Consider the following 25,775-nt stretch of genomic DNA (forward strand, 5'->3'; position numbering starts at 1 on the left):
TGCTGTCATCAAGCTATGACTCGGTGCCTAAATTTATATGGGCATTCTAGCAGGCACGAGGTCTAAAAAATTACTGGCTAACTCATCTCACGATGACTGCTTACGGTAATGCGAATAGCATAAGAGCAATGTAGGTATTCCCTAAGTAACGTTTAGTTAACACATGTAGTGGTAAATTTGAGATTTTCCTTCTTCGGCTATATACAACGTACTCCGATATCGTTCCACTTTGCTATGGCACTCGCTTGCCACGTTCACCTGTAAGCATGGTGGTATGACCACGATCGTATGACGCCGAAGCAGTGACGACGGAATGATGAAGAACGAATGATACTGATGGAACGACAAAGGCGGTAAAACGAAGGCGGTATGACTACATTGAGGTGCCAATTCCTAAATTATGATGGTAGTGCAACGACAACAGCGTGATGAGGATGGCTTGAAGACAACGAGATGACGACGACTGCATGAAGACGATGGCATGAAGACAGCCGCATGAAGAAACTGACATGTCGATTATGGCACGACGACAACGGCATGACGACGACGGTTCCATAATGGCTCCATACAGCGTCTGTCTGACGACGATAGCATGACATCGGTGGCATAATCACGATTGAATGACGTCAACACGTCCGCAATAGAATGACGAACGAGCAATGATGTCGGTAGATCGACGAAGATGGTATGCAGGCGTGTGCTAATAATGATTTTGAGGCCGAATCGAATACGAATCGAGCAGGCCCAGAAGTGAATCGAATCAATCGAATATCAAATACTTTTCGAATAGTTGTCGAATAATGAATAACCGTTATCGCAATCATTATAAAACGATGCTCACATCCCAGTATTCCTTAAAGTTAGCAAGTTTCTGTCATGTCCTGGTACGCTATAAAGCGTTATTATTTTAAAGCGCAAATGACGCACTATAGGAGCAAACAAGTAGTTTCTTCGTAGGCACATGACTCTTTAGAGAGTGCGAATAATCGGTGTTCAACCTGCAAAGTATGGCTACATAAGCAACGTGGCCTGGTCCACTATGCAAGTTACGCTTTATGTTTATGCTATAACCATGAGGCTAAAAATTTGCTGTACTTTTGCTCCAATTTTATGTTGATTTGGGCGCAGCTGGTTATTCATTTTGAAATGTTCGAAAACTATTCGAAAATTATTCACATTTACGAATAGTGACTGTTCGATTTCGAGGACCGAATCGAATAGGACAAGCTTCGATTCGCTATTCGGAAGTTTCGAATATGCGCACACCCCTAGTGATATGACGACGATGGGATAACGTTACTGAAGTGATGAAGATGGTGACGACGATAGCGTGACGGCGATGGTATAATGACAGTGGTATGACGACGACGCAATGACGTCGATGGCGTGACAGAGACATAAGCAAAATGGAATGACTATGAGTGTATGATGACAATGGGCTGACGATGACTGAATAATGAAACTTGTATAACGACAATGGCATGGCGATGGCGATGACGAAGTTTCAATGACGGCGATGTAAGGACCGCGACCGCATTACGACGACGGTATGACAACGAGCGCATGACGACGACGCAAAGACGACACTGGCGTGACAACGGCATAAGGATAATAGCATGACGACGAGTCTGTGATGATAATGGTGTGACGATGACCATGAAAACTCTACAACGACAATGACGTGACGACGATGGCATGACGAGACTCGTATAAGGAAGCTAGTGTGACGACGATGGCACGATCACGACAGCATGACGACGATGGCAGGACAATGGAGGCCTGATAGCGACTGTCTGACGATGACGGCATGACAAGGACGGCATAATCATGAGTGAATGAGGACAGTATAATTACAATATAATAACGAAGAAAATACAACACCGATGGAACGTCGAAGGCTGTATGACAACGATGACATGACGAAAATGCGATGATATTACTGAAGTTATGACAACAAAATGACAGCGTGACGACTGTGTGACGACTGTGGCCTGATGACGACGTCACGACGAGTCGGATAACAGAGCTGGAATGCAACGACCACGACGCCATCAGGACCACCAATACATACCTAGTTACCCAAGCTACAAGACTACCTGGACCACTTGGTCGAAGTAGAATGCGTGACGACGACAGTATAGGTAAAGTCAGATCACGAAGCTAGAATGACGACAATTGAACGACCACGGCGGCATCACGATGGAGGGAGGGAGAAAGGAAGGGAGGGAGGGAGAGAGGAAGGAAGGAAGGAAGGAAGGAAGGAAGGAAGGAAGGAAGGAAGGAAGGAAGGAAGGAAGGAAGGAAGGAATGATGGATGGATGGATGGATGGATGGATGGATGGATGGATGGATGGATGGATGGATGGATGGATGGATGGATGGATTCTAAACGGCTGACGTAGGCAAAGAATACTATTCGCATTAAAACAGATTCGTTTTATTGTTTATGTTCCGACAGTTTACGATGACGAAGACAAGTTCTTGCTGATTGCGCGTTAGCGTCGCATGGGCGGTTTTGATTGTTATTGCAGCGTTTCTACGTTATCACTGAATTATATGTTACGCTAAAATTAAACTGTTCTGTTTCATGCACCGCTGTTGGAAATTTGAAACTTAGATCACGTAGGAGCTCTGCACCATTATTTCTCGTTAAAATAATCTTACACGGGGTGAATGAAGTTCCAGTGATGAAGGAACGTTACAGCCATATCTGACACATATTTCATTGCATTTCCGACCGTAATTAGAGTGTTCTCAGTGGCAATGCAGTGTTCTCAGTGGCAATCCTCCGAAAAAGAGCTGCTCGCCTCTCTTTTATTAATCAATAGTGCTTTCATAGAATTAACAAAGCTCAGCTTTGTGCCTGTTTCACAAGTTTCTACTTTATTTTGCCGTGTCTTTCCTTTGTGTCTTGCGGAACTAACGCGAAAACAACACGAAGGCATCACCTAAAAAGACAAAGTGATTAGCTCTAATATAACAGCTCCGTCATCTGTTCGAAGAGCAGTGAAGGACAGTCAAAGACACGTTATATAGCTAATTGGAGTAGGAAACAAATAATAGCAAGGCTAAGTTCACGCATGGACTTATGTTGCACCCCGATGCTCTTGTTGCTAAAGAACCTTGAACACTAAACTGATGAGCTCGAACAAAATTTTCTGAAATAAGCATCAAGGTTCTCATATCTTAACACTGCAAATTTCTTGTTGAAGTAAGTGGACTTTCCGTAGTGGGAGTTATTTTCGTAAGCATTTACGCTTTAATTACGTGTTGATGCTTACGAAAGCTTTCGCCTGATTTAAGGCTGAACCTAGCCTTTAAACGAAGCAATAATTTAAGACTAAAAAATATCTGAAATTAAACACCTAGTTTTACTTACACCTTTATGTGGGTAGAGTAATTGTAGCATGACATAAAACAGTAGGAACTATTTTTTACTAATATGTACAAAGAAGGCATGGAAATTTATAAATTAGGTTCCTTTACCACAAATATAATTCAGAACCTATGAAGCAATTACGTTCTAACTTTTTATTTGCTAAGAAGAAAGGTCAGCGAAAAAGCTTGAAATAGTTTGGTTTTCATAAGTTTCACTATCCCTTAAGAATATAGTACAACCATTATTTGCAACCATGTATCTTGTCTTCTATTTCTTTGTTTTAGGAACAACAAAATGTGAGTTGTACGTGTGGAAATCCCATATCGAAGCTGGCAAAAATTACACTAATTGTAAGATGGAGTATGACTACTTGTGTGACAAGCGAAAGCAGTACAACGTGTATAACGCAAGCTGCATTTACAACAATTAATAAAAAATACATCTTTGCTCTTCATCTTGTCATGCTCAACAATATAATAATAATTAATAATCAATAATCATAACAGTAATAACAATATGCACTACATGGTGGCCGTAGCCGGGAAGACAAATAAAGCCTGAAGTTCCAAGCCCTGAAGATATTGCAGCTACAACTACTATTGCCGCAGAAGTATTCATTCACGGTGATCTCAAAGAAAATCATTTTGAAAGCAATGACGCGAACTTTCGGAAATCGGTCTTCAGTTACACTTCGTATGGGCCAGTAGCTGGATGGGGGGAAAAAACATGCACTTTCGCCCGAAAGGCGAATCATTTGCTTATTTTTATAGTCGATTTGTGGACGTTGTGATGCGAAGAAAATAAAGCGTTTTGTTGTATGTCTGACAGTAGCTTACGTCATTTTATTTCGATGCTGTGTTTTCTGATACCTGTGCATGTGCTATACTAGTATATTCAACCTAATAGTGTCCTTTATTTTTTATTTATTCCCCAAAAAGTTTTCTTAAATCATGCAATAGTAAACCGCGCTGCAGGATGCACTGCATATACCGCTAAATGGGAATGTAACATTTGCGAACAATAATAAATAACCACGATTCGATTATGACCGTGACAATTTGCGTTTAGAAGTCAATATGGATGACAATAAAAAGAGAAGCGTGGGAAAAAAGAGGCGGACGCGTCGAGGCACCGGACCGCGTACGGCAGTGTTGCGATGACATCACCTAAGATGACCGTCTCTTTGTATATGGCTGCTTAGCAGCCCAAGATTAAACTTCATGAATATTGACGAAAAACACATTGATTTTTGTTTCCCACGGGCCACCAATTTCTTCCACCTCCCGTCAAAACCTGCGCGTTCGCCATGCGGACGAGTCGATAACACCCTGCAGCACATTGCCACTGGGCAGGATAAAGCTCTGTGCTGAACCGGTTCGCGAACCGGTTCAGTGGCGAGAACCGGCTCGCGAATTGTTATTCATTTATACTCTTCCGAACCCTCACTGAACCGGAGCAGTAATCGGAGCGTGCTGAAACCGAACACGAATCGAACCGGCATTTTTTTTTTCATTTCGACAACCTCATTGGGATAGCATATACACGGAAGCTTCTGTCGCTGCTGTCACGTAGTCCCGCTTGACGTCACCTCGGTGGCACGAGCGCGGAGGTTTACAGTAAGGGACGCCAGTGCAAGGTGTCTCCTGCGAAAAACAACGAATCAAAAGTGGACTCGATCGAACTCTGTTGTACGTTTGAGACTAGCTCACGTCATTTTACGTTGTGATTGTCGATTGTAATGCCTCAACTCAGTATTTTCGTAAGGTGCTACATGAATCACAAAGGGCATGACGCGGTATTACGCAGGCTCTGCATCGGCACATGTTGCCCCCTCACTACCGACTTGTGAGTAATAGTGATGATACCCCCTCACTACAATCACTTCCTAAATTTAGTGACGCGAGTAACATGACAAAAAATTTTAACACTGCCGGCGATTCTTCTTTTGCGTTTACCATTCATTTCTCGTTACGTAATTGTGAATACGGCTAATAATTGTAGAGGGCCCATATTGCGCCATGTAGGGCACGAAGGACGACTTACACAGATATTTAACGTACACTGAGGCGGACTGATATTTAAGATGACGTTGTGTATTTGCCATTTCGTAAATATAACATGTGGCGGAGGTGCCTGCGACAGTATTATTTCGCGTATAATACAAAATAATTATGACGTTTTAGAAGTCCTGCGAGGCTCTTTAAGACGTGCTTACGGATTTAACGTAATAGGGTCTAAGAAACACTGCAGGGTGTGAGCTATTAGTCTCGACAAAATCGAGGAGCAGTGTCGCTGTGGATGAACTTTCGAAGTGCTCGTCAGGGCATACGGCAAATGACCTTTCAGCCGAGTCACATTTTGGCGTGCGCCCTAGACCTTAACGTAGAAAGCCCACTCAATCACTACAGCTTGTACGCATATGTGTGCACCTGCGCATATCGAAATTACATTTTTTTAATAACTTCAACTCGCTACACAGCTCTGTCGTCACATCTTGATATATGCAGCAACACTAATTTTAAATGTTCTACGGTCTTTCATGCCACAAATGAAGTCGTCTGGTTCGATCAGCGAAACACCCATAAACAACCGAGACGTACTTTGTGGTTTAGAATGTCACTACCTCAGCCAAGTGCACTCAAGCATGAATACTAAGAAACAGCACGCAGTACAGCCTCGAGTTAAACACAAGGTGCTCATAGTCTACGTTCACACACATAATACGGGCTTCATTTTTTCAAAGCCACACATTTAGCACATTCCCACGCTGGTACGTTTTGTGCAGTCAAGTTACAATATAGTTAGGCGTAACTTTCTCTGTTTAGTGTTCTGTATTTCGCATTGCCAGACTTCAGTGTTTACAGCAGCACAAGTGAATACCAGCGAGAGGAAGGGCATTTTAACACGCAATTATTAGTCTGCTATGCAACATGTTCACTTCAATTGTGTAATTCAAGGCAACATGCCAGCATTTCCGATGGGAAGACCCAAGGCAATGAGAATTCTAGGCTGGGCTAGTTCAAAATTATTTAACATGGCGAAAGCTCAAGAGAGCCGCACAAGTTGCATTTAGGCATGCACTGATGCTGCTCGTCTGGGTTCCAGGCTCCACATCCTCTGCATACGGCTTCGCTGGGCGTCGAACAGACGTCAGCAAGATGGTCGAGCCTTCCGCAAACGGAGCAGATGTCTATCTGCTTACGATATAAAGTAAATCTGACCAATGCATTGTCATACCTGACGTAGTTGGGTACCCGGCATCCGTCAAAAGCAATTTTGACGGTGCCAGTGTCCTTGATCTTCTTGGCTACCAGCGCCAGGAGGTTTCTTGCATTAACAATCTTGCGCTGCAACACCTCTGGCCCGTCACAACGGGCGACGTCTCGTATTACACCTTTGCATGTAGCATGTGCAGCCGTGCGGTATGCCGCTACCTCGTACAGACAACCCGCCACCAAAATATTCTTGATCCTGACATATTTGGTTGCGTTCTCCTCCTCGGGGGTGCTGACCACGACGATATTCTGTTGATAGTTAGGACAGATCGTGTCCCCCTCACGCTTGGAATCCTCGATGCAAGCAGCGGTGTTGATTGCATCCGCCACCACCAGTGGGGCCTATCCTAGATATATTCAGGCCACCCCTCACTCTGATCACAATTTTGATGTCCTCCGCGGCAGCGTTCTTCCACGACGAATAATGCGGCTCTTGACATCAGTTCCGGTCCTGCCACGATCGTTCTGCCCGGGCATCGCGCTAGGCCTAGCTCCATTGCTGGGCCGGTCTTCTAACGATTTCGCCAAATGGTGTCTTCGGCTCGCTAATAGCCAGCCGGAATTCTCTGGAAAATCGTCGGGGGAATTTTCCCCCTTCGCACAGTGTACTCCATAGGAAGAGGTCTCGCCGAGTGGCCCAAAGGCCGGGAGCGATTTCCCGCCACAAACTCTTGTGGTCCACCGGCGGTGCGGTCGAAGTAAAAAAGAGCCGTAAAATTTGAAAATGTCCACTTACTGGCAACAGTCTGGTATCCAGGTGTACCTTACAACTTCACGGATCCGTCGGTGATGAAATTAGGCAGCCACAAGCAAAAATAAATCTGGTCAGAAACTTCCGAAGAAACGGGAGCCGATGCGGACAAAGCAATGTGTGTTTTCTTCTTCGTTTATCAGATCCCGTGGTGGTCAAAATTAATTCGGAGTCCCTCACTACGGCGTTCCTCAGAACTAAATCGTGGTTCCGCATGCAAAACTCAGGATTCATTTATTGTTTAAAGCGTTGCTAATTTGGAGTGAAACGAAGCGGGCGTCACATGAGGAAATAATCCGAGTGCATGGTCCATCGTGTTTTCGCTAAGCTTTCATCGTGTGCTGCTTCGCTCCCCAACTTTTTTTTTTTTTTTTTTTTGTCGTCGTTTGAGTGAGAAGTGGGTACGACGTCACACGCACGTTCACTGCTTTACGAGAAATGCGCTCGAAACAAAACTTACCGCAGCTGCACAGGCAACTGCATGCCTAGAACATTTCGAGGTAACATTATGCATTAATCGTCTAGCTTTCAATTTTTTCATGCTACGCTGCTGCTGTATTTAAAACAATTTTCGCTGAAGACCAGCAAGCGATTGCGATGCGCTAGTGGCTCGAGCACAGTTTATGACGGAGATCATCTGGGCTGTCCATATGTAAGAAGAGTGAAAATTCTCGTCGTCAGCATACAACTCGCAAGGCATGATCGAGATTGGTCGCCCAGGAAGACAGCGGTATATATGCAAAAAGCACTGATGTGCATAAAACACGCTTAAATACTCGTTTTCTTTTTTCAACTTGGGTTACCGCATTTTGTAGCTTCGGAATAAAATAAATATAACACTCACTCAGCGATATAGTGATGCTTAGTAATGGTGTTCGTGGCTACAGCCACATGCTGCTTATACCAGGTGTTTCTACGAATACATTAAAGTAATATTTCGAAATAGCCGTTTTGGTATAAAAAAAAGGATAAAAGAAGCATATGTAACTGGCCAATCGGTTGGAATCAATAATAATTCCTGGATGAGGCGCAAACATTATTGCGACTGTACCCGTGAGTCGAAGCTCTAAATAGAAGAACAACGGGAATTGTCAGACCCAGACCAATTTTGCAAACGAGAATTTCGAACATTCTTTTCTTCAGTATAGTAGAGCAGCGGCAACGACAAAAACGAGTGATCGATTGTTTCCTCCTCATTACAGAACACGCTAAATTGGGATCTGAACAGGCAGAAGTTCAGAGGGGGGAACCTGACAGCGTAATATGGTGAAAGCTACTTCGTCTGCGTACATTGAATGATCCACTACGCCAGAAATATAGAAGCTGTCGATACTCAGGAGCAGCAGTTAACCTGAGGTTTGACAACGCTCGCTTCACAGTACGCGTGCGAAATGTAACCGCAGCAAAATAGGCAGGTAATGTTACCACTGGAAGAACAGGACAGTGAAGTTACGCCTTGGCTAGTGAGTCCCAAATTTCATTCAGAAATAAATCCGTGTGACCAGGCTGCCAAATTGACCGAATGCATTGCACATAAGCAGGAAATATAGAGAAAGGAAGAGTCAGAATAGAGGAGCGTTCACGCGGAAGAGACAAACACACAGATAGAGTATCTGTAACAATGGCAGTCCTTGTATTAGAAGCCCGCAATTTCCACAGGGCGAGAATTACTGCTAACAGGACTGCCAAAAAGTAAGTGTAAAATCTGGCAATCGTAAGTAATAAGACCAATCGAGTTCGAGACAGAAATCCTAACGCCTCAGTTTTCTTCACACTTCGTTGAATGATCTTGGAGTAGTCGATTTATGGTGCCGTTTGAGAGCAGTTCGAAATTGTTCAGAAAACTATTGTCCAATATTCTTTCTATGGAACGGAAATAATCATTAGTCGGAAGTATATTGGCATTCTGACATTAAGTAGGTGTGGTGAAGACTACAGAAACATAAGCTACGGCGTAGAAAATCCTGGCCAATAAAGCGAAAAATAAAATAAGATAAAACTGCGGCATGAAAAATATTTCCTAATGACTCAGAAATGCATAAAGTCTTAAGAAACATTGTACGATTGATAGGAGACATCGGTACGAATTCTCTCTTCAAGGTACAATACAGTGTTTGCTCAAATTTCGGCAAGCCTAAGTACAAGCGCACTGCTTTTCGGGAAGCCCACTGCGGGAAAACATTTTTTTCTCTTGCGTTGCTTTTACCATGAAGATCAATCAACTTGCTCAGTTTAACACTCTATTGGAGTAATTCTTCTTGCGCTCCATCCAAGGTCAGAAGCACAAATATTTCTTTGTGAATGGTAGTTGTGAACTGCATGCTTCACATACGTCATTACTGTCCAGGTAACAAGACCCCAAAATTAGCTACCGCAGCCTCGAATTCTCATTGCCTTGGGTCTTCCCATCGGAAATGCTAGCATGTTGCCTTGAATTACACAATTGAAGTGAACATGTTGTATAGCAGACTAATAAATGCGTGTTACAATGCCCTTCCTCTCGCTGGTATTCGCTTGTGCTGCTGTAAACACTGAAGTCTGGCAATGCGAAATACAGAACACTAAACAGAGAAAGTTACGCCTAACTATATTGTAACTTGACTGCACAAAACGTACCAGCGTGTGAATGTGCTAAATGTGTGGCTTTCAAAAAATGAAGCCCGTATTATTTGTGCAAACGTGGACTATGAGCACCTTGTGTTTAACTCGAGGCTGTACTACGTGCTGTTTCTTAGTATTCATGCTTGAGTGCACTTGGCTGAGGTAGTGACATTCTAAACCAGAAAGTACGTCTCGGTTGTTTGTGGGTGTTTCGCTGATAGAACCAGACGACTTCATCTGTGGCACGAAAAGCCATGTAACATTTAAAATTAGTGTTGCTGCATATATCAACATGTCACGACAGAGCTGTGTAGCGAGTTGAAGTTATTAAAAAAAATGTAATTTCTATATGCGCAGGTGCACACATATGCGTACAAGCTGTAGTGATTGAGTGGGCTTTCTACGTTATGGTCTAGGGCGCACGCCGAAATGTGACTCGGCTGAAAGGTCATTTGCCGTATGCCATGACGAGCACTTCGAAAGTTCATCCACAGCGACACCGCTCCTCGATTTTGTCGAGACTAATAGCTCACACCCTGCACTGTTTCTTAGACCCTATTACGTTAAATCCGTAAGCACGTCTTAAAGAGCCTCGCAGCACTTCTAAAACGTCATAATTATTTTGTATTATACGCGAAATAATACTGTCGCAAGCACCTCCGCCACATGTTATATTTACGAAATAGCAAATACACAACGTCATCTTAAATATCAGTACGCCTCAGTGTACGTTAAATATCTGTGTACGTCGTCCTTCGTGCCCTACATGGCGCAATGTGGGCCCTCTACAATTATTAGCCGTATTCACCATTACGTAACGAGAAATGAATGGTAAACGCAAAAGAAAAATCGCCGGAAGTGTTAAAATTTTTTGTCATGTTACTCGCGTCTCTAAATTTAGGAAGTGATTGTAGTGAGGGGGCATCATCACTATTACTCACAAGTCGATAGTGAGGGGGCAACATGTGCCGATGCAGAGCCTGCGTAATACCGCGTCGTGCCCTTTGTGATTCATGTAGCACCTTACGAAAATACTGAGTTGAGGCATTACAATCGACAATCACAACGTAAAATGACGTGAGCTAGTCTAAACCTGCAACAGAGTTCGATTGAGTCCACTTTTGATTCTTCGTTTTTCGCAGGAGACACCTTGCACTGGGGGGCGTCCCTTACTGTAAACCTCCGTGCTCGTGCCACCGAAATGACGTCAAGCGGGACTATGAGACAGCAGCGACGGAAGCTTCCGTGTATATGCTATCACAATGAGGTTGTCGAAATTAAAAAAATAGAAAAATGCCAGTTCGATTCGTGTTCGGTTTCAGCACGCTCCGATTACTGCTCCGGTTCAGTTAGGGTTCGGAGGAGTATAAATGAATAACAATTCGCGAGCCGGTTCTCGCCACTGAACCGGTTCGCGAACCGGTTCAGCACAGAGCTTTATCCTGCCCAGTGGCAATATGCTGCAGGGTGTTATCGACTCGTCCGCATGGCGAACGCGCAGGTTTTGTCGGGAGGTGGAAGAAATTGGTGGCCCGTGGGAAACAAAAATCAATGTGTTTTTCGTCAATATTCATGAAGTTTAATCTTGCGCTGCTAAGCAGCCACATACAAAGAGACGGTCATCTTAGGTGATGTCATCGCAACACTGCCGCACACGGTGCGGTACCTCGACGCGTCCACCCCTTTGTTTCCGCGTTTCTCTTTTCATTGTCATCCATACTTACTTCTAAGCGCAAATTCTCACGGTCATAATCGAATCATGGTTTTTTTTTGTTCGCAAATGTTTCATTGTAATTTAGCGGCATATGCAGTGCATCCTGCAGCGATATTTAGCACTGCATGATTAAAAAAAAAAGCTTTTTCGGAATAAATAAAAAAGGACACTAATAAGTTGAATGTACTAGTATAGCACATGCACAGGTATCAGAAGATACAGCATCGAAATAAAATTACGTAAGCTACTGTCAGACATACAACAAAGCGCCTTATTTTCTACGCATCACAACGTCCACAATATCGACTATAAGAATAAGCAAATAATGAGCAATTTAGCTCGGTCATCAGGTGCACAGCTCAGACACCTCGCCGAAAAATAAACTTTGTTTGAAAGGATAAAAGTAAAGAAAGAGACATCATAAATATAGTTGCGCTCCCTCGATTTAAAATATATCTTGCTTACGCCACGCTCGCCAAGTTCTGCCGGGTTAAACGAATTAGGATGCGTCGCCTGTATTGTGCGTAAAACAGCCCGCAGTAACGTGATGCCCAACTTAATTTCGATACAAGAAAGGAGCCATGAATGCCCGGTTCATTCACCTTGCGGATGCAGTGTAGAAGTGGCCGTAGAGATGCCGACAACGCGAACAGCGGCCGCGTGATTTCGTGTTGGGTCATATTTCTTTATTTTGTAACAGTCTTTTGAAGCAGGATATCCACCGCTGAGATAAACTTTTCGGGGAGTCGCCCTCACCATTATTGTAGCAAAGATGAAATATCCGGAAGCTGCCGAGGCACCCAGATACGAATGACTAACAGCGTTCTTTTTGCCCACGTGTAGCTTACGAATGCATCGTACAAATGCGGATAATTTTCAACTCGAAAACCTTTGACCTCTATGTTTCAAGGTCGCGTTTCGAGGTGCTGAAATTCGGACCGTCGTGCAACTGCTCGCGCGTTCGTCGTCGTCTTCTTCCACATCCATGCCGCTAGTCATGCCAAAAAATACGCAGTTAATTATTGTACAGTCAATTAAGGCACTCGATCGAACCCATGACCTTTGGCGGTAGTCAAACCCACGAATTTTGGTGTTACTTAGGGCGAATTTGATTAAGACACACTTCATTAATGTAGCTTTCATTAAGGCACTCGAACCGACTAATCTTTATTGGGAGAAAAGCAATAGGAAGTAACAACGCATTCGAATGAGAATGTCAAGTAATGTAATGGATGTCTCTTGAGCGCACAGCATTTTGCTTTCGACCTCATTGACGTATGCTAAAGTGACTCAATTTATTATGTATACGTATCAGAGAGAGAGAGAGAGAGAGAGCTAATTAGCGACAATGTATTTCTCTTCGGGGGGGGGGGGGGGGGGCGCTTAGCTTCCACGCCTTTTTACAGCAGCCTAGTTATTTTTTTATTTTTTTTTTTCAAGTGATTATCGAACTGGTGGTGAATGAACTATAACACAGCGCGGATTCGCATCGCATTGTATCACACAGCTTACAACTCCTATATGAAAGACACAGCCAGCGAGTGACATTTCGTGATTGTTTCTGATTTATTTATTTTTTAAATAAACTTTATTGAATATGTGCCCTTGTATTGAAATCATCGCCATAATTATCAGCATGCAGGCGCGCTCCTTGGTCAATCCCCTCTTGTGGGTATGTGGAAATCCACTGTTACACAGCCTGTGGGAAATACGCATGATCGAAATGCCGAACTCATAATTTCATCAGTACCGTTGTCAGATGGGAAGAGGACTTGGCAACCAGAGGCGCCGCGTCCCAGAGCTTTCATGTACTCATCAACCCAGCATCATTTCATCAGTAACTCATTTCATTCAAATGTTCATCGGGCTTCGCATATGTGTAGGTATACGTAAGCTATATGCTTATGCATGCCGTATATGCGGGTCATATTGCTACACTATTCAATCACCAAAGTTGCTCATACCAGGTCTTACGTTCCTGACCAAATTGTTCCTAATAATTTTAAAAATTTCAGCCCACAAACAAATGTCGTGAAACATAACATTCACAGCTCATGCCTTTTTATCCGGAATCTTCTAAGACTATTGAAAAATTAAATGTGCAAGTCAGTAACAGTGCTCAAACCTGCAGGTAGTGCAATTTTTCTGGCGCAGCGTAGTGGCGCCTCTGCGATCTGAGAGGCGCCTCTCGCCTCTGCCTCTGCGATGAATTTCGGCACATCCGCGTATGCCACGTACGCATTAGTTAGAACGCCATCCGAAAAGCTCAAGTGAAACACTAAACACTGCTGCCGCAGTCAGTGCTTTAACCTTCAGGCCTAAACCGCTAGCTTTTATGTTCGGCCTTGCTCTTTAAGCAGCACACGTTGCAGTTGCGCCTTTTTTACATCTTCCTAGGCTGGTATTATTTTTAGAAAGGTCTTCGAGATCCGCACTTTCAAGCCCCAGCAGCTGCTAGAAGAGCTGGGCCATATTCACAGAAACCTCTTACAGAAGAATCGTTCGTCAGAAACAATTTAGCCAATCTCGATGCTATATATATTATTAGCAAAAGCGGCCGACCAATTATAAAGAACACTTAGGAGTTAAAAGCTTTTGTGAGTTTAGCTCCACAACTCTAAGCAACAACTGACGAAATTAGGGTCAAGCACGACGTTTTCGCCACGGAAAGAAGCCTACAAACTATATTAAACATCGGGAAAGTGCCCAGTTCTGCATTTACGACACGGGCCACACCTTTTTTGAGTACGCTTGACAAAAATGAGACTGCTCAGAGACAAAACTTTAACACAAAGGGTGACAGCTGCCAACTTCCTCTCCCAGTTATGCTTCAACGCTGTGAGATCTTAAATCATGCATGCGCGTCATCGACATTACAGTGCATTCTCGACAGAAAAGTAGCAAGCACCAAGTTTTCAAGAGAGGAAACGCAAGCAAGACAGATGACGATTATCGTTGTGTGGCAAATATGCACCCCAAAGAGTGTTACATTTGTTTAAGAGTGCAAACACAACGCTCGCCTCAGTATTGTACTAGGGTTCCTAGGCAAAGCATACTTGGTACTAAACTCCAAGAAATGCCGCTTTAGAGACCGCCAAACACTAGTTCTAGGCCACCTAGTGAACAAAGAGGGCATAAGACCTGATCCAGCGAAAACGGCTGCAGTCGAAGCCTTTCAGCAACCTAGCTCAGTAAAAGAGCTACAAAGCTTCTTGGGCCTTTCCTCAAACTTCCGTTGGTTTAGTCCCGGATTTGTTCACATCACGCATCCGTTGACGCGTCTGCTTCAGAAAGGCATTCATTTTGACTGGACCCCAGAATGTGAGTGTGCTTTCCGTGAACTGAAGTTACGTTTGACGTCCCATTCAATTCTCAAACACTTCTACCCCTTGGCTCCCACAGAACTTCACACGGATGCTAGCGGTATTGGTGTCGTCGCTCTTCTTATTGAACGCTTAGACACAGAAGAACACGTCGTAGCGTACGCGAGTCGCTCTCTAAGCAAGCCCGAGCGCAATTTTCGCCGTACAGCGCTTTCAGTCATACCTGTACGGACGCCCTTTCAACATCGTCACAGACCGTCACTCTTTGTGCTGGCTCGTCAATCTGCGTGATACATCTGGCAGGCTTGCACATTGGACACTCCGTCTGCAGGAGTACGACTTCACTGTTGCCTATAAAAGCGGTCGACGACACGCCGACTGCTTGTCGCGGCTAACGCTTCCCACGACGGAGTGTGGCGCGGACAACTTTGACCACTACATCGTATCCTTGTAGCCAACATTTCCTAATCTCAATACCTTTAAGAGTGAGCAGCAAACCGATGACACTTTAAAACAACATGCTTGCTGCCAAACATAAATCAAGAGCCAATCGTTTTTGCACACATAATGGGCTTCTATACAAGAACTATTTTACCACAGGCTCACGATATCTCCTGGTGGTCCCGAACCATCTGCACACTTCCATCTTGTGGGCTATGCATGACGAACCAACCTCCGGTCATTTGGGAGCAGCTAGAACGCTTTGCCGTCTCTAAGAAAGATTTTACTGGCCTAATATGTGTCAGACGACGCGGCAGTACGTGTCTAGCTGCAATGAATGTCAACGTCGCAAACGTCCCACAAGTACTCCTCCTGGGAAACTACACCCTGTGCCACTCCCAAGGACTCCATTCGAGCAAGTCGGCATCGACCTTCTCGGCCCGTATCCATGGTCCTCTGACTGGAATCACTGGATCATAGTGTGCAATGACCACATGACACACTACTGTGAGACGGCTGCAATACGGCTACTGCAGCCGACGTGTGCCTTTTCTTGCTTATCATGCTCTGCCACGGGCTTCCTAAAGTCGTTATTAGCGATCGTGGGCGACAGTTTACTGCAGATGTGGTCGAAGAGATGCTCCGTCTATGTTGTTCAAGTTTTCGACACTCTACGCCGTACCATCCACAAACAAACGGCCTGACGGAACGCACCAACAGAACTCTTACAAACATGTAGTCCATGTACATCTCGACGGATCACGAGGACTGCGACAGCGTTCTACCTTTCGTTACTTATGTATTTAAGACCGCCCAGTACAAAACTACCGGCTACAGCACTTTCTTTCTCCTTTATGCTCGGCCGCCACATTATACCCTTAATGCGATCTTCGCATTTATGAACCACAATGATGCCTGCATATCTGAAACGATCTGTCGTGCAGAAGAAGCCCGCCGCCTTGCTTATTTGCGCGCTCTTGCTTCACAAGATTGCTCGAAGGCACGTTACAACCGTCGACACCGACACGTAACATACGATCCAGGTGACTTAGTGTGGCTGTGGATGCCTACCAGAAAACATGGGTTGTGTGAAAAACTACTGGCGCACTATGTTGGACCTTGTGTTAGACTGTATAAGCAAATTTACGTATCACAGAGCGCGTCTCCTTTCAAATGGTCGGCGCTCTTCAAAGGCTGAAGTGACTCATGTTGCCCACTTGAAACCCTGCACCGCTCAAGATGCTGTTTGACTTGCGTAGTGGGTTTCATCTGCGCGGGGGGATGTGTTACAAGCGTGAAAGTCTTGTCTGACTTGGGTATGTGCCGCCAGCAGTAGTGGGACATGGGATAAGAGAAAAAGAAAAAAGGAGACGTTCGCCTAGCGATAATGGAACCTCGGCTGGCGCTCGGAACCATCGGTTGTGTCCCAATAAGCCCTCTCTACAATTTTGTTTAGGGGGAATAAAATGTATGTATTTACAATATATACAGTTACCAGGTTGTAGCTCAGCAGTCAGAGTACCACCATCTACCGATCGTCGAGACACTTCAACCTCCTCTTCACCTCACAACATCCTTTCGTCCACAGCGACACAAACTCGTACGTCACAATATATACGATCACATAATGCCAACAGACAATGAAGCCAACAAAAGGATAGGGGGAAGTTAGATGTGCTTGAAATGGAAAGATAGAAAATAATGAAGGAAATGGAATTATGAAAGTGGACATAAAGACAACTTGTCGCCGGTGAAAACTGAACGTCCACATTGCGTGAGCGCTGCACTACCAGTTGTGCTGTGGTGACGGCTATCAATCCGTCTGCTAACTTGGATATTTATCTTTACTATACCTACCCCTGCAAGTGTTAGCCAGCACCAGTCAGGTCCATGGTGGGTGCAAGTGGGACATCCTTTTTCGCCCGATGGCGTCGCGCAACATGTGAACTTACGAGAGTAGGCCAGTGGCTAAAAAAAAAAAAACCTTCGTAGGCTACCTAGTCACATCAAGGCTGCCAGATTCGAAACCCTCCTTGCTCCACTGTTCCTTGTATCCATTTATTTTATCATTCTGCTTCATTAAAATGAGCTTTTAAATGTATGGGTTTCCATGGGAATTTAAAGGTGAAAAAAAAAGATAAGCGGATCCCACACACTGCAGGGATCGATGCAAGTGAAGCTTTCTGTGCTGCTTGCTTTGATTGACGATAATTAGCGGTGATGTTGACGGTGAATGTTTCGTTTCTTCACAGCGTTTAGTACAATATGAAATTGGGGAGTTGATAGACGTTACCGTGTGTGCACCACTGCTGTTTGACTGCTTGACAAATTTACATAGTGTATTTTTCAGAAATAGCAGCAACATATGGTATCGTACCTTGAACTTTATTGTTTGCAAACTTTACTGTATTGCGAATTTATTGTTTTTCCGCAACCGCTGTTGTGCCTATAGTAGTAGCATTTCCTCGCCTTGTCCCGTCCTCCCCCATGTATGGGAACTGCAAGCCAAGAGCAGCAAGGCAGTCCTTCGATCGCTTCGCGAGTACATCGCTTCTACACATTCTCTGCCTCTTCTCTGCCATTCTACCTCCCCTCTGGACTTTGTCACGTTAGTAGAAAAGTAAAAGGTTGCAGTTTCTGCAATGTTTTTGAAGGGGCTCACAGATAATTAAAGTTGTCAAGAGAGTATTGTGGCGACGCCCAGGGAGCTCCAGAGGGCATTGCACACATGCGAAGCGATGGAAAGGTCCAAACGGGTTAAGTCGCCTTTCCTCTCCGACATGCTTCTGCTATGGTCCTGTCACGTATATGAATGCTGTGAACCATCTCTCGACTCAGCGGGCAAGACAGTAACAGTGGAAAAATTGAAGGAAGAGGCAAAGAAAGTGCTTGCGATGTCTTCAAGCTTGGCGATAACATTCCCGTTGTTTGCGATACATTCAATAATAACAGTCATCCATACTTCAACTTACACTCAGTTGCGCTCGGAAACACATTGCGATGCAGCGCCTCGCCGCCTTTTATGGCCCCATGTAAAAGCTCATGTTCGGAGCTGGACATGTGCTTGCCTAAAATGCCAACAGGCCAAGGCATATTGTCAATTCAATAAGAAAGTTTTGCCCCTCCTGATGTGTGCTTGGACCATCTCCACTTTGATATTGCCGGTGCCTGCCTCATGTGCATGAGCATCGCTATATACCGACGTGCGTTGACCACTTCGCTCACTGGTTTAAAGCTGTTTCACTTACAAACACCACTGTGGAAACAGTCATTCAAGCTGTTGCAGTGGTGCGGGTCAGTCAATAAGTGGTGCCGATAACTAACAGTCAATCATGTTGGCATGCATGGGAACATAGTTTTCTGCATTTTCAAGACAACAGTTTTTCAATTTCAAATGCCAACAGTTTCTTATTGTGATTGCATTTCCTGGCTATGGACAAACTTCCAGTGCATTTCCATCTTATTTTGAAATAGTACGCACGTTTCATGAGTAGTAACGGGTCTCATGCTTACAATATTTTTGCCTTTCATACAGCACTGTGAGAGACGCACCAGAGCATCTTGGTCCAGGTGACAAAGTTAGCAATTTCAGTAAGCTTTTAGTGTTGGCCAGCAATGATAGGGGTGCAATGGCCAACACCAAACAGTGCGAGCTGTGCCAAGCTTCACAGCAAAAGTAACAACAGTCTGTAATAATAGTACTATACGTCAGCTGTCATGTTCTCCACACTTCTTGGGCAAGAGCAGATGTCAATTTGAGGCTTTCCAGCCAAATTTATATGAAACAATCAGTGAGACAACGCTCCTGCAAGCACATAATTGTGCAGTTTCAGAAACTACCGAAATTTCAGGAAGTTGATATTCACATAGGATTATAGTTTTTACACAATTTTAGCTTTGAAACAAAAACGGAAAGAAATTGTAGAAATGGCATTTGTAACACCATATAATACCATTGATAATGATGCCACTCTGACCGCTGCAACGTCTGTACCAATGCCTGCAAAGCATCTTTTATTAGTTGTTGCATATAAATCAGTGCATGCTAAAAGCTTGCAGACAAAGCTGACTAATTCTCCTATGTAAGTTACCATATGTTTATATATTAGCTTCGTACTTCCTACAGATATCTCAATATTTTCAGAGATGGCTTTAAATTCAGAATTTAATCTTTGCAACATCATAACTGCGCCTTCTCAATGAGGGCTCAAGCTGGTACAGAAAGAAGTTACCTAATGAAGGCACTGTCAATCAGTATTTGCCATGAGGCAGACAACTTGCCTAATCACTTCACTCAGTAACTGTCACAAAATTTGCACGTGATATCTGCATATACTTGCCCTTGAAAATATTGCATCATTCGTATAGCTAGCACAACCACAGAGAACAGAGCTTGTATTTGTGTGTCAGCCAACGGTGTGCGTGCTCTATGCTATTTGAAAAGAAAAAATAGGACTGTAATGCTAGTCATATGCTATAGCGTAAGTATTTGCAATGTCATGACCACACAACACACTCTTGAAATGTTCCATGACGATTTTAATCACACCACAGCTCATTAAGGCTCATAGCAGCTCTTTAGCGCAAGCATTGGGCCTGTCATGATCACGTTTCTGCCATGACTTACACACTCCCTGCATGCATGAAATAGAGAGCTAAACATGGAAGACATGTTCAACATTAGATGATGTTTCAGCCAGTGTTTAAGGCCTTGTCACACCTGGTGATCTCAGTAAATGCCCAAATAAGTATGCAATATGAAAACGAAACCTAAGAAAGGGAAATCAAATGGGAATTTTCAGAAGGCCAATTGCAACACTCAGTGGATGAGGAGGCAGGGTCCATGGTGCACACTGCAGGTAAAATAACTTCCTTAAGAAGGGAATGAATGCAATTAAGGTAATTAAAGTACATTGTAAATGACTAAAACAAGGCCAGAAGACAGGAATAGAATGCGAGGGTGAGAAGTTGGCAGGACAGCAAGTAAATTTGCCTGCAGTGTAGCTTCCGCCAAAACAATACCTCTTGCTTGTGTTGTCATTGCTCACTGCTGTTCCATTTCCAATGCTGCAATGCAACTCGCGGGCATGTAGGGAACAGTGAGCCATTGTGCAGTGTATGCAAGCAGTTCCAGCATCGGCAATCTTAAACAAGACATCTAAAACAATGGTACCCAATGCAGGAAAAGATGAAAAGACAATCTGGAAATTCCCTATTCGATAATTTACAGCGCAAGATCTAAAAGTGAAGAAGGATGTGGTTTTCATGTACAGTAGACTTTCGTTCATTCCACTGTGGATAAATACTACATTTCGGTCAATTCGATTGAGGCCGAAGGTCCTGGCCAGCACTCGTTCGTATCTATGGGATCATATATTTGCGATTTCGATCCTGGCATTAGCATAAGCCGGATAATTTTATCTTGGCTGGTCCTCCCGCATGCACTTAAACCCCAGAAAATAGTGCTGACTCCAATAGCGACAGTGTACATCTTGGCTGTGTTAAAGAGTTGAGCAAATTCTTCGAACACATTATCTCATTGAAAATTTTCAGCCTGCACCAAGAAGATCTTAAAGCCAGAATGATAGCTCACAATCAATTATTTACAATATTTACCCGACAGTAACAATGCTGCTTTCAGTGTGATTCACACATTCAACAGTAAGTTATTTTGCATATTAAGCTAGCGGCAACAAGTCCCATTGAGTTCTTGGAGTTCCAGAGGATTGCATGCATCGCATGCAATTCCCCGGACAAGCTAGCGGAATGGCTAGTCTGGCATGGGCCACAATCCTGTTGGCGATTGCTGCAGTTGTGCGATAAATGCAGGATAGCATAAGCGCCATGGATATTGCAGAGTCGTCATGTTGTGGTTCTTCATAGACTGTGATAAAGCACTGTTCAAGTGATGATGACGGACATTAGGTACATAAATTTCCATTCTGCGACGGCGAAGTTCACTGGTTGCATAATTTTATTGCAAGAAACGGAGGAATGCTATGTTCTTCTTCCTAAAAGATCAGGTGTGCATTAGATTTCTACTTTGTTTAGGAGATATGTCATTTTTATGTTAGCTTCAGTTTTCTACTTTGAAACCATAAAAAGAGGGTGTGCATTTCATTCGGATACATTTTAGAGTTGGGATAAATACTGCTAACTGAATTAATGCCGTGTTTTCACATGTTTTATGCTTCTAGTTTAATTAAAACCACCAGATAATTAAACCAATTTCATCGGTCCCATCATGGTCAAATTAAACGAAAGTCTACTGTATATTTTGCAAAATGTGAAGAAAAGCAAGTGTCATACAGACTACAATGAATCAATGAATCGTTTGACACGGAAATGCAGAAAGAAACTTGTAGTACATGAAGCAACGACGTGTCTACGATATGGCGTATTGCACAACTCGCATTGGGCCAACCTCCGTGCTCCATTATTCTTATCGAACTTTCCACTCATTGCAGATGGAAGAGAAAAAGAAAGCTCTTCAATGGCAACAGTTATTCGAAGATACTGAGGACAACTCAGCACAATGCAAGCACAGCACTCAACAAATCATGTACAAACGAACCACGAATGATAATCATGAGTGCTCTTGCAGTTATCTTTTGCAATCCATTATCATGGGTGACGATGCCAAAAGTGCAAACGTAAGCAAATGATGACCGTGAGAAAGAACATGAAGGGTAGAAGAATGATTTGCTAGGATTAATTCCTTTTTTTATGGCTTGTGAGAAGAAAACAAAACAAAAACAAGGATAAAAACTTGCTCGCTAAAAACAGAAAAAAGAAAAAGCTGACCCACATAGCAGCTGGCTTTGAGCGCAGTTGTCTTTGAAATCTCAAATCCATTCTTTTGGGACACAACAATTCAGCAGCAAATGAATGGCACATCACACGTTTTCTGCACTAGTCTCGAACCAATGTAGCTAACTATTGCCATTGAGATCAGCATGTCCCGTGAAGATAGCTACACACAGCCAAACTATCCCGTGTAAAAAATGCAAATCAAATAAGACAACTGCACACCTAAAAATATCAGCAGTGCAGAATCCAAACGTGCAGAGCCCGAAATGGTCACTTTGAAATCCTGTGTCACATCATGTCACACCGGTCACGTAGTTGTATGGACAGTGCCACTGCATGGCACCATGAGCAATATATCCATGTGGAAGCCTGCAATGGCTTCTCAAGGCACTGTACAAATCTTTGCACACACAAACATGCATGTACACGCGATGTGCATACATTCACCTTGTGCAAAGTGGACAGCAAGGGTGTCCCACTGCGTTTGTTCAATGTGTCTGCTTCACAGGACGGTTGGTGCTGGTCGCAGCGACGCGCATGTGCAAAGCGAAACACACTGTTCACTCAATTCTGCTTTACGTCACCACCAATGTCTTGGAAAAGTCACCACTGTTGTCTGGCAGTTGCTGCTGCCACAATCAACTTGCGGACCAATACACAATAAGGGTACTCCTCGTGAGACCGCATCCTTGCACACGGCATGTAACACTAAGAAATAGAAAAAAAGAAAAACGCCGCGTCCACCACTATGCACACGACACGGGGCGCTATCTTGACACCACTGCTACAAGATCACCAATGCCATGGGAGACGCAACACAAAACACCTGAGTGGACTGTAGGGACCTTTGCAATGCTTCACACAGATGGGGACAATGACGGAGGACAATTCTTGTGCTGTCACCTGACACTAGGCGAAGCAGCTCTCTACCACCATGCAGATTATCACTGTCACACACTGTCTCGGCTAACAGTAAAAAAAAAACAAGCTGAAGGTGCGTTCATATAAGCTGTTTTTCATCAGGCACCAAGGAGAGGGCTTGCAGTGTGTGCCGTAGGAGGCACTCGGTGGCTTTCAAGACAGGGAAGGCAGGCTTGACGTCTGCACAGCCATTTGCAGCAGGTACCGTACGAAGAAAGGAAGCAAGGCACGGGAGGTGTGTGCTCAGTCGTTCTCGATACAGGGCGAAAGGCACTCTTCCTTGATGCTCATGTCTAGGGCGCTCGAGGCCTCTTCTTCCTCTCCTTCGCGGGCTGCAGCGGCGTCTGACACTGTTCGTTCCAAAAGCGACCGCTGCTTGCAGTACCGTAGCTCCGTGGGTGGCCGCAGAAACCTGTATTGAAATCGAAGACAGAGAAAAAAAGGGCAAATTTCTTTGGCGAGAAAGCAAAGAGCTTGCTGAAACGATTCACAGCGTGACTGCATACTGCCGTGGACAAAGGTGAGGGTGTGAGCAGTGCAGAAGGTATGAAGGCTTCACTTTCAAGCAGGATGTTGACAGCCATGAATGGAGGATTACCACATTTTCTTTTGTAAGTGGAGGGACTACCATTATGAAGTCATCAAAGGCAGGCAGGGAGCAGACGTGCCGCAGTAGCCCTGTGGCTATGGTAATGCACTGCTAAGCTCGAGGACCGATGCCTGCCACAGCGGCCACATTTCGATGGGGGCAAAATGCAAAAATGCTTGTGTACTCAGGACTAATTTTTGACCATCTGCAGTTCCTTTAATGTGCCCCTAAATCTTAGCCCACATTTCATGCCTCATAATCGGATTGTGGTTTTGGCATGTAAAACCCAAGAATTTAAGTTTTGGCAGGGACGAAAGCACAGTCATACTCAATGCTCATGGGACATGTCAGTCACTCTGAGAAAAGCTCCGAGCATTCAGTGCTCCCACCAAATCTTCGCAGTTTCATGCTATATTCGGGTGGATGACGATTTCACCTTTCATGAACTCTTGCCCCACCTTTGGGATTCCGCAGAACTGATTTGTCACATTTAGTGTCCATCTGCTTCGAGTTGTCGGTTATTTTGACCTCGCTCCAATATGGTAGCCGCTAGAGTAGCTAAGATGGTACAGCAACCGCCCCAAAAAGGCGTCCCGCGTTCAATCCCCAGAGAAGGACGAATTTGCCTTTGACTGCAAAGCGTTCTTTCTGAGAAACTTCTTTTGGGTTTCCTTCGTAGCTTTCTACTACAGTCTGGTGTATTACATTTCTCCTGTTATGAACCGTGCTCCGCCTTGTGGCCTTCCACATAACCGATTTGCCGCCAAATCGTTAACGGTGTACGGTTCTGCCACTTCCAAGAACCCAGGTGAGCTTGCACTCATGGCTGTCAAAATCCTACTTCAAAGCCTTCAGTCTTTGTCTGCATGGGCCAAATCTTTGTTTCTGTCTGCAACAGTGTGCACACACAGAATAAAAAGGTTTTGGCAATACAGCACCACCCACCGTGGTGGCTAAGCCGCTGTGGAACTGTGCCGCTAAGCACGAGGTCACACAATTAAGAGGAAGCTTTAGCTCGGGTGCTCCTATATAAATACATGTAAAAGGAGAATTCGTTTTTCTTGGCACCCACTGCACCAAATTTGATGAGATATGTTGCATTTAAAAGAAAAACTTAATATCTAGTGACTGCTGGTTTCGAATTTTTGATTTAGGTCCTCATTTTTTTTAATTAACATTGGCAAAAATAGAAAATTTTCAACGAATGAAACTATCACGTTTACAACTCTGTAACTGAGCAACGAAAAATGATAATACAATTCTGTGAATTGCATCTAACAGTTCATCTAAAGCGGACAAAATTGATATGTTACACATGCATCTCAAGGAAATTAATAATGTGGAAATACAGCTTTTGCAGACCCTTCGTACACAATGTAACAAATTCACTTAAGCTGTAAAATGACACATCAAATTTGTCCGCTTTCAATGGTCTAATGGATGCCGTTTACAGAACCACGATATCTGTTCTTGATGCAGAGGTACAAATTTGTAAACTTCGTGTTTCTATTTTTTTTTAACTTTCGTATATTTAAAAATTCCTTTAACAAAATTTAGGACTTAAGAGGAAGCTTTAGCTCGGGCCCAACTCCAACGCGGCCTATTCAAATACATGTAAAACGCAAAAAACGTTTTTATGGGATAACCCCTGGACCGATTTTGATGAAATTTGTCGCATTTGAAAGAGAAAGTTAAATTCTAGTGACTGTTGGAAGCGGAATTTCGATTTAGGGCTTAAATTTTCTTAAAACGATTTTCAAATATCTGACCGTTTGAGAAAAATAGAAGCACGAAGTTTATAAATTCATAGCTCTGCATCAAGAACCGATATCGCGGTTCTGTAAACGGCATCCATTAGATCATTCAAAGCGGACAAATTCAATATGTCATTTTACATCTTACGTGAATTTGTTACGTTGGTTACAACGGTTTTGCAAAAGTTGTATTTCTCTATTATTAAATTTTTTTATA

At 43.8% G+C, this 25,775-nt stretch overlaps 2 protein-coding genes across 7 annotated transcripts in view; one reads left to right on the forward strand and one right to left on the reverse strand.

The window, feature by feature from the left end:
• The window catches only part of LOC142577990 (uncharacterized), a 57,222-nt gene extending 53,399 nt beyond the window's left edge, over nucleotides 1-3,823 (forward strand). Inside the window, exon 5 of the mRNA XM_075687415.1 lies at nucleotides 3,664-3,823. Within this exon, the coding sequence (XP_075543530.1) occupies nucleotides 3,664-3,809 (146 nt within the window). The 3' untranslated portion in view covers nucleotides 3,810-3,823. The remainder of the gene's footprint in view (nucleotides 1-3,663) is intronic.
• Nucleotides 3,824-20,002: 16,179 nt separating this feature from the next.
• The window catches only part of aop (ETS variant transcription factor anterior open), a 179,995-nt gene continuing 174,222 nt past the window's right edge, over nucleotides 20,003-25,775 (reverse strand). For all 6 annotated transcript variants that reach the window (XM_075690490.1, XM_075690489.1, XM_075690488.1 and 3 more), the window contains one exon: nucleotides 20,003-23,627. In XM_075690490.1, the coding sequence (XP_075546605.1) occupies nucleotides 23,459-23,627 (169 nt within the window). In that variant the 3' untranslated portion in view covers nucleotides 20,003-23,458. The remainder of the gene's footprint in view (nucleotides 23,628-25,775) is intronic.

The sequence above is a fragment of the Dermacentor variabilis genome, chromosome 4, assembly GCF_050947875.1.
Source record: "Dermacentor variabilis isolate Ectoservices chromosome 4, ASM5094787v1, whole genome shotgun sequence".
Lineage (NCBI taxonomy): Eukaryota > Metazoa > Arthropoda > Arachnida > Ixodida > Ixodidae > Dermacentor > Dermacentor variabilis.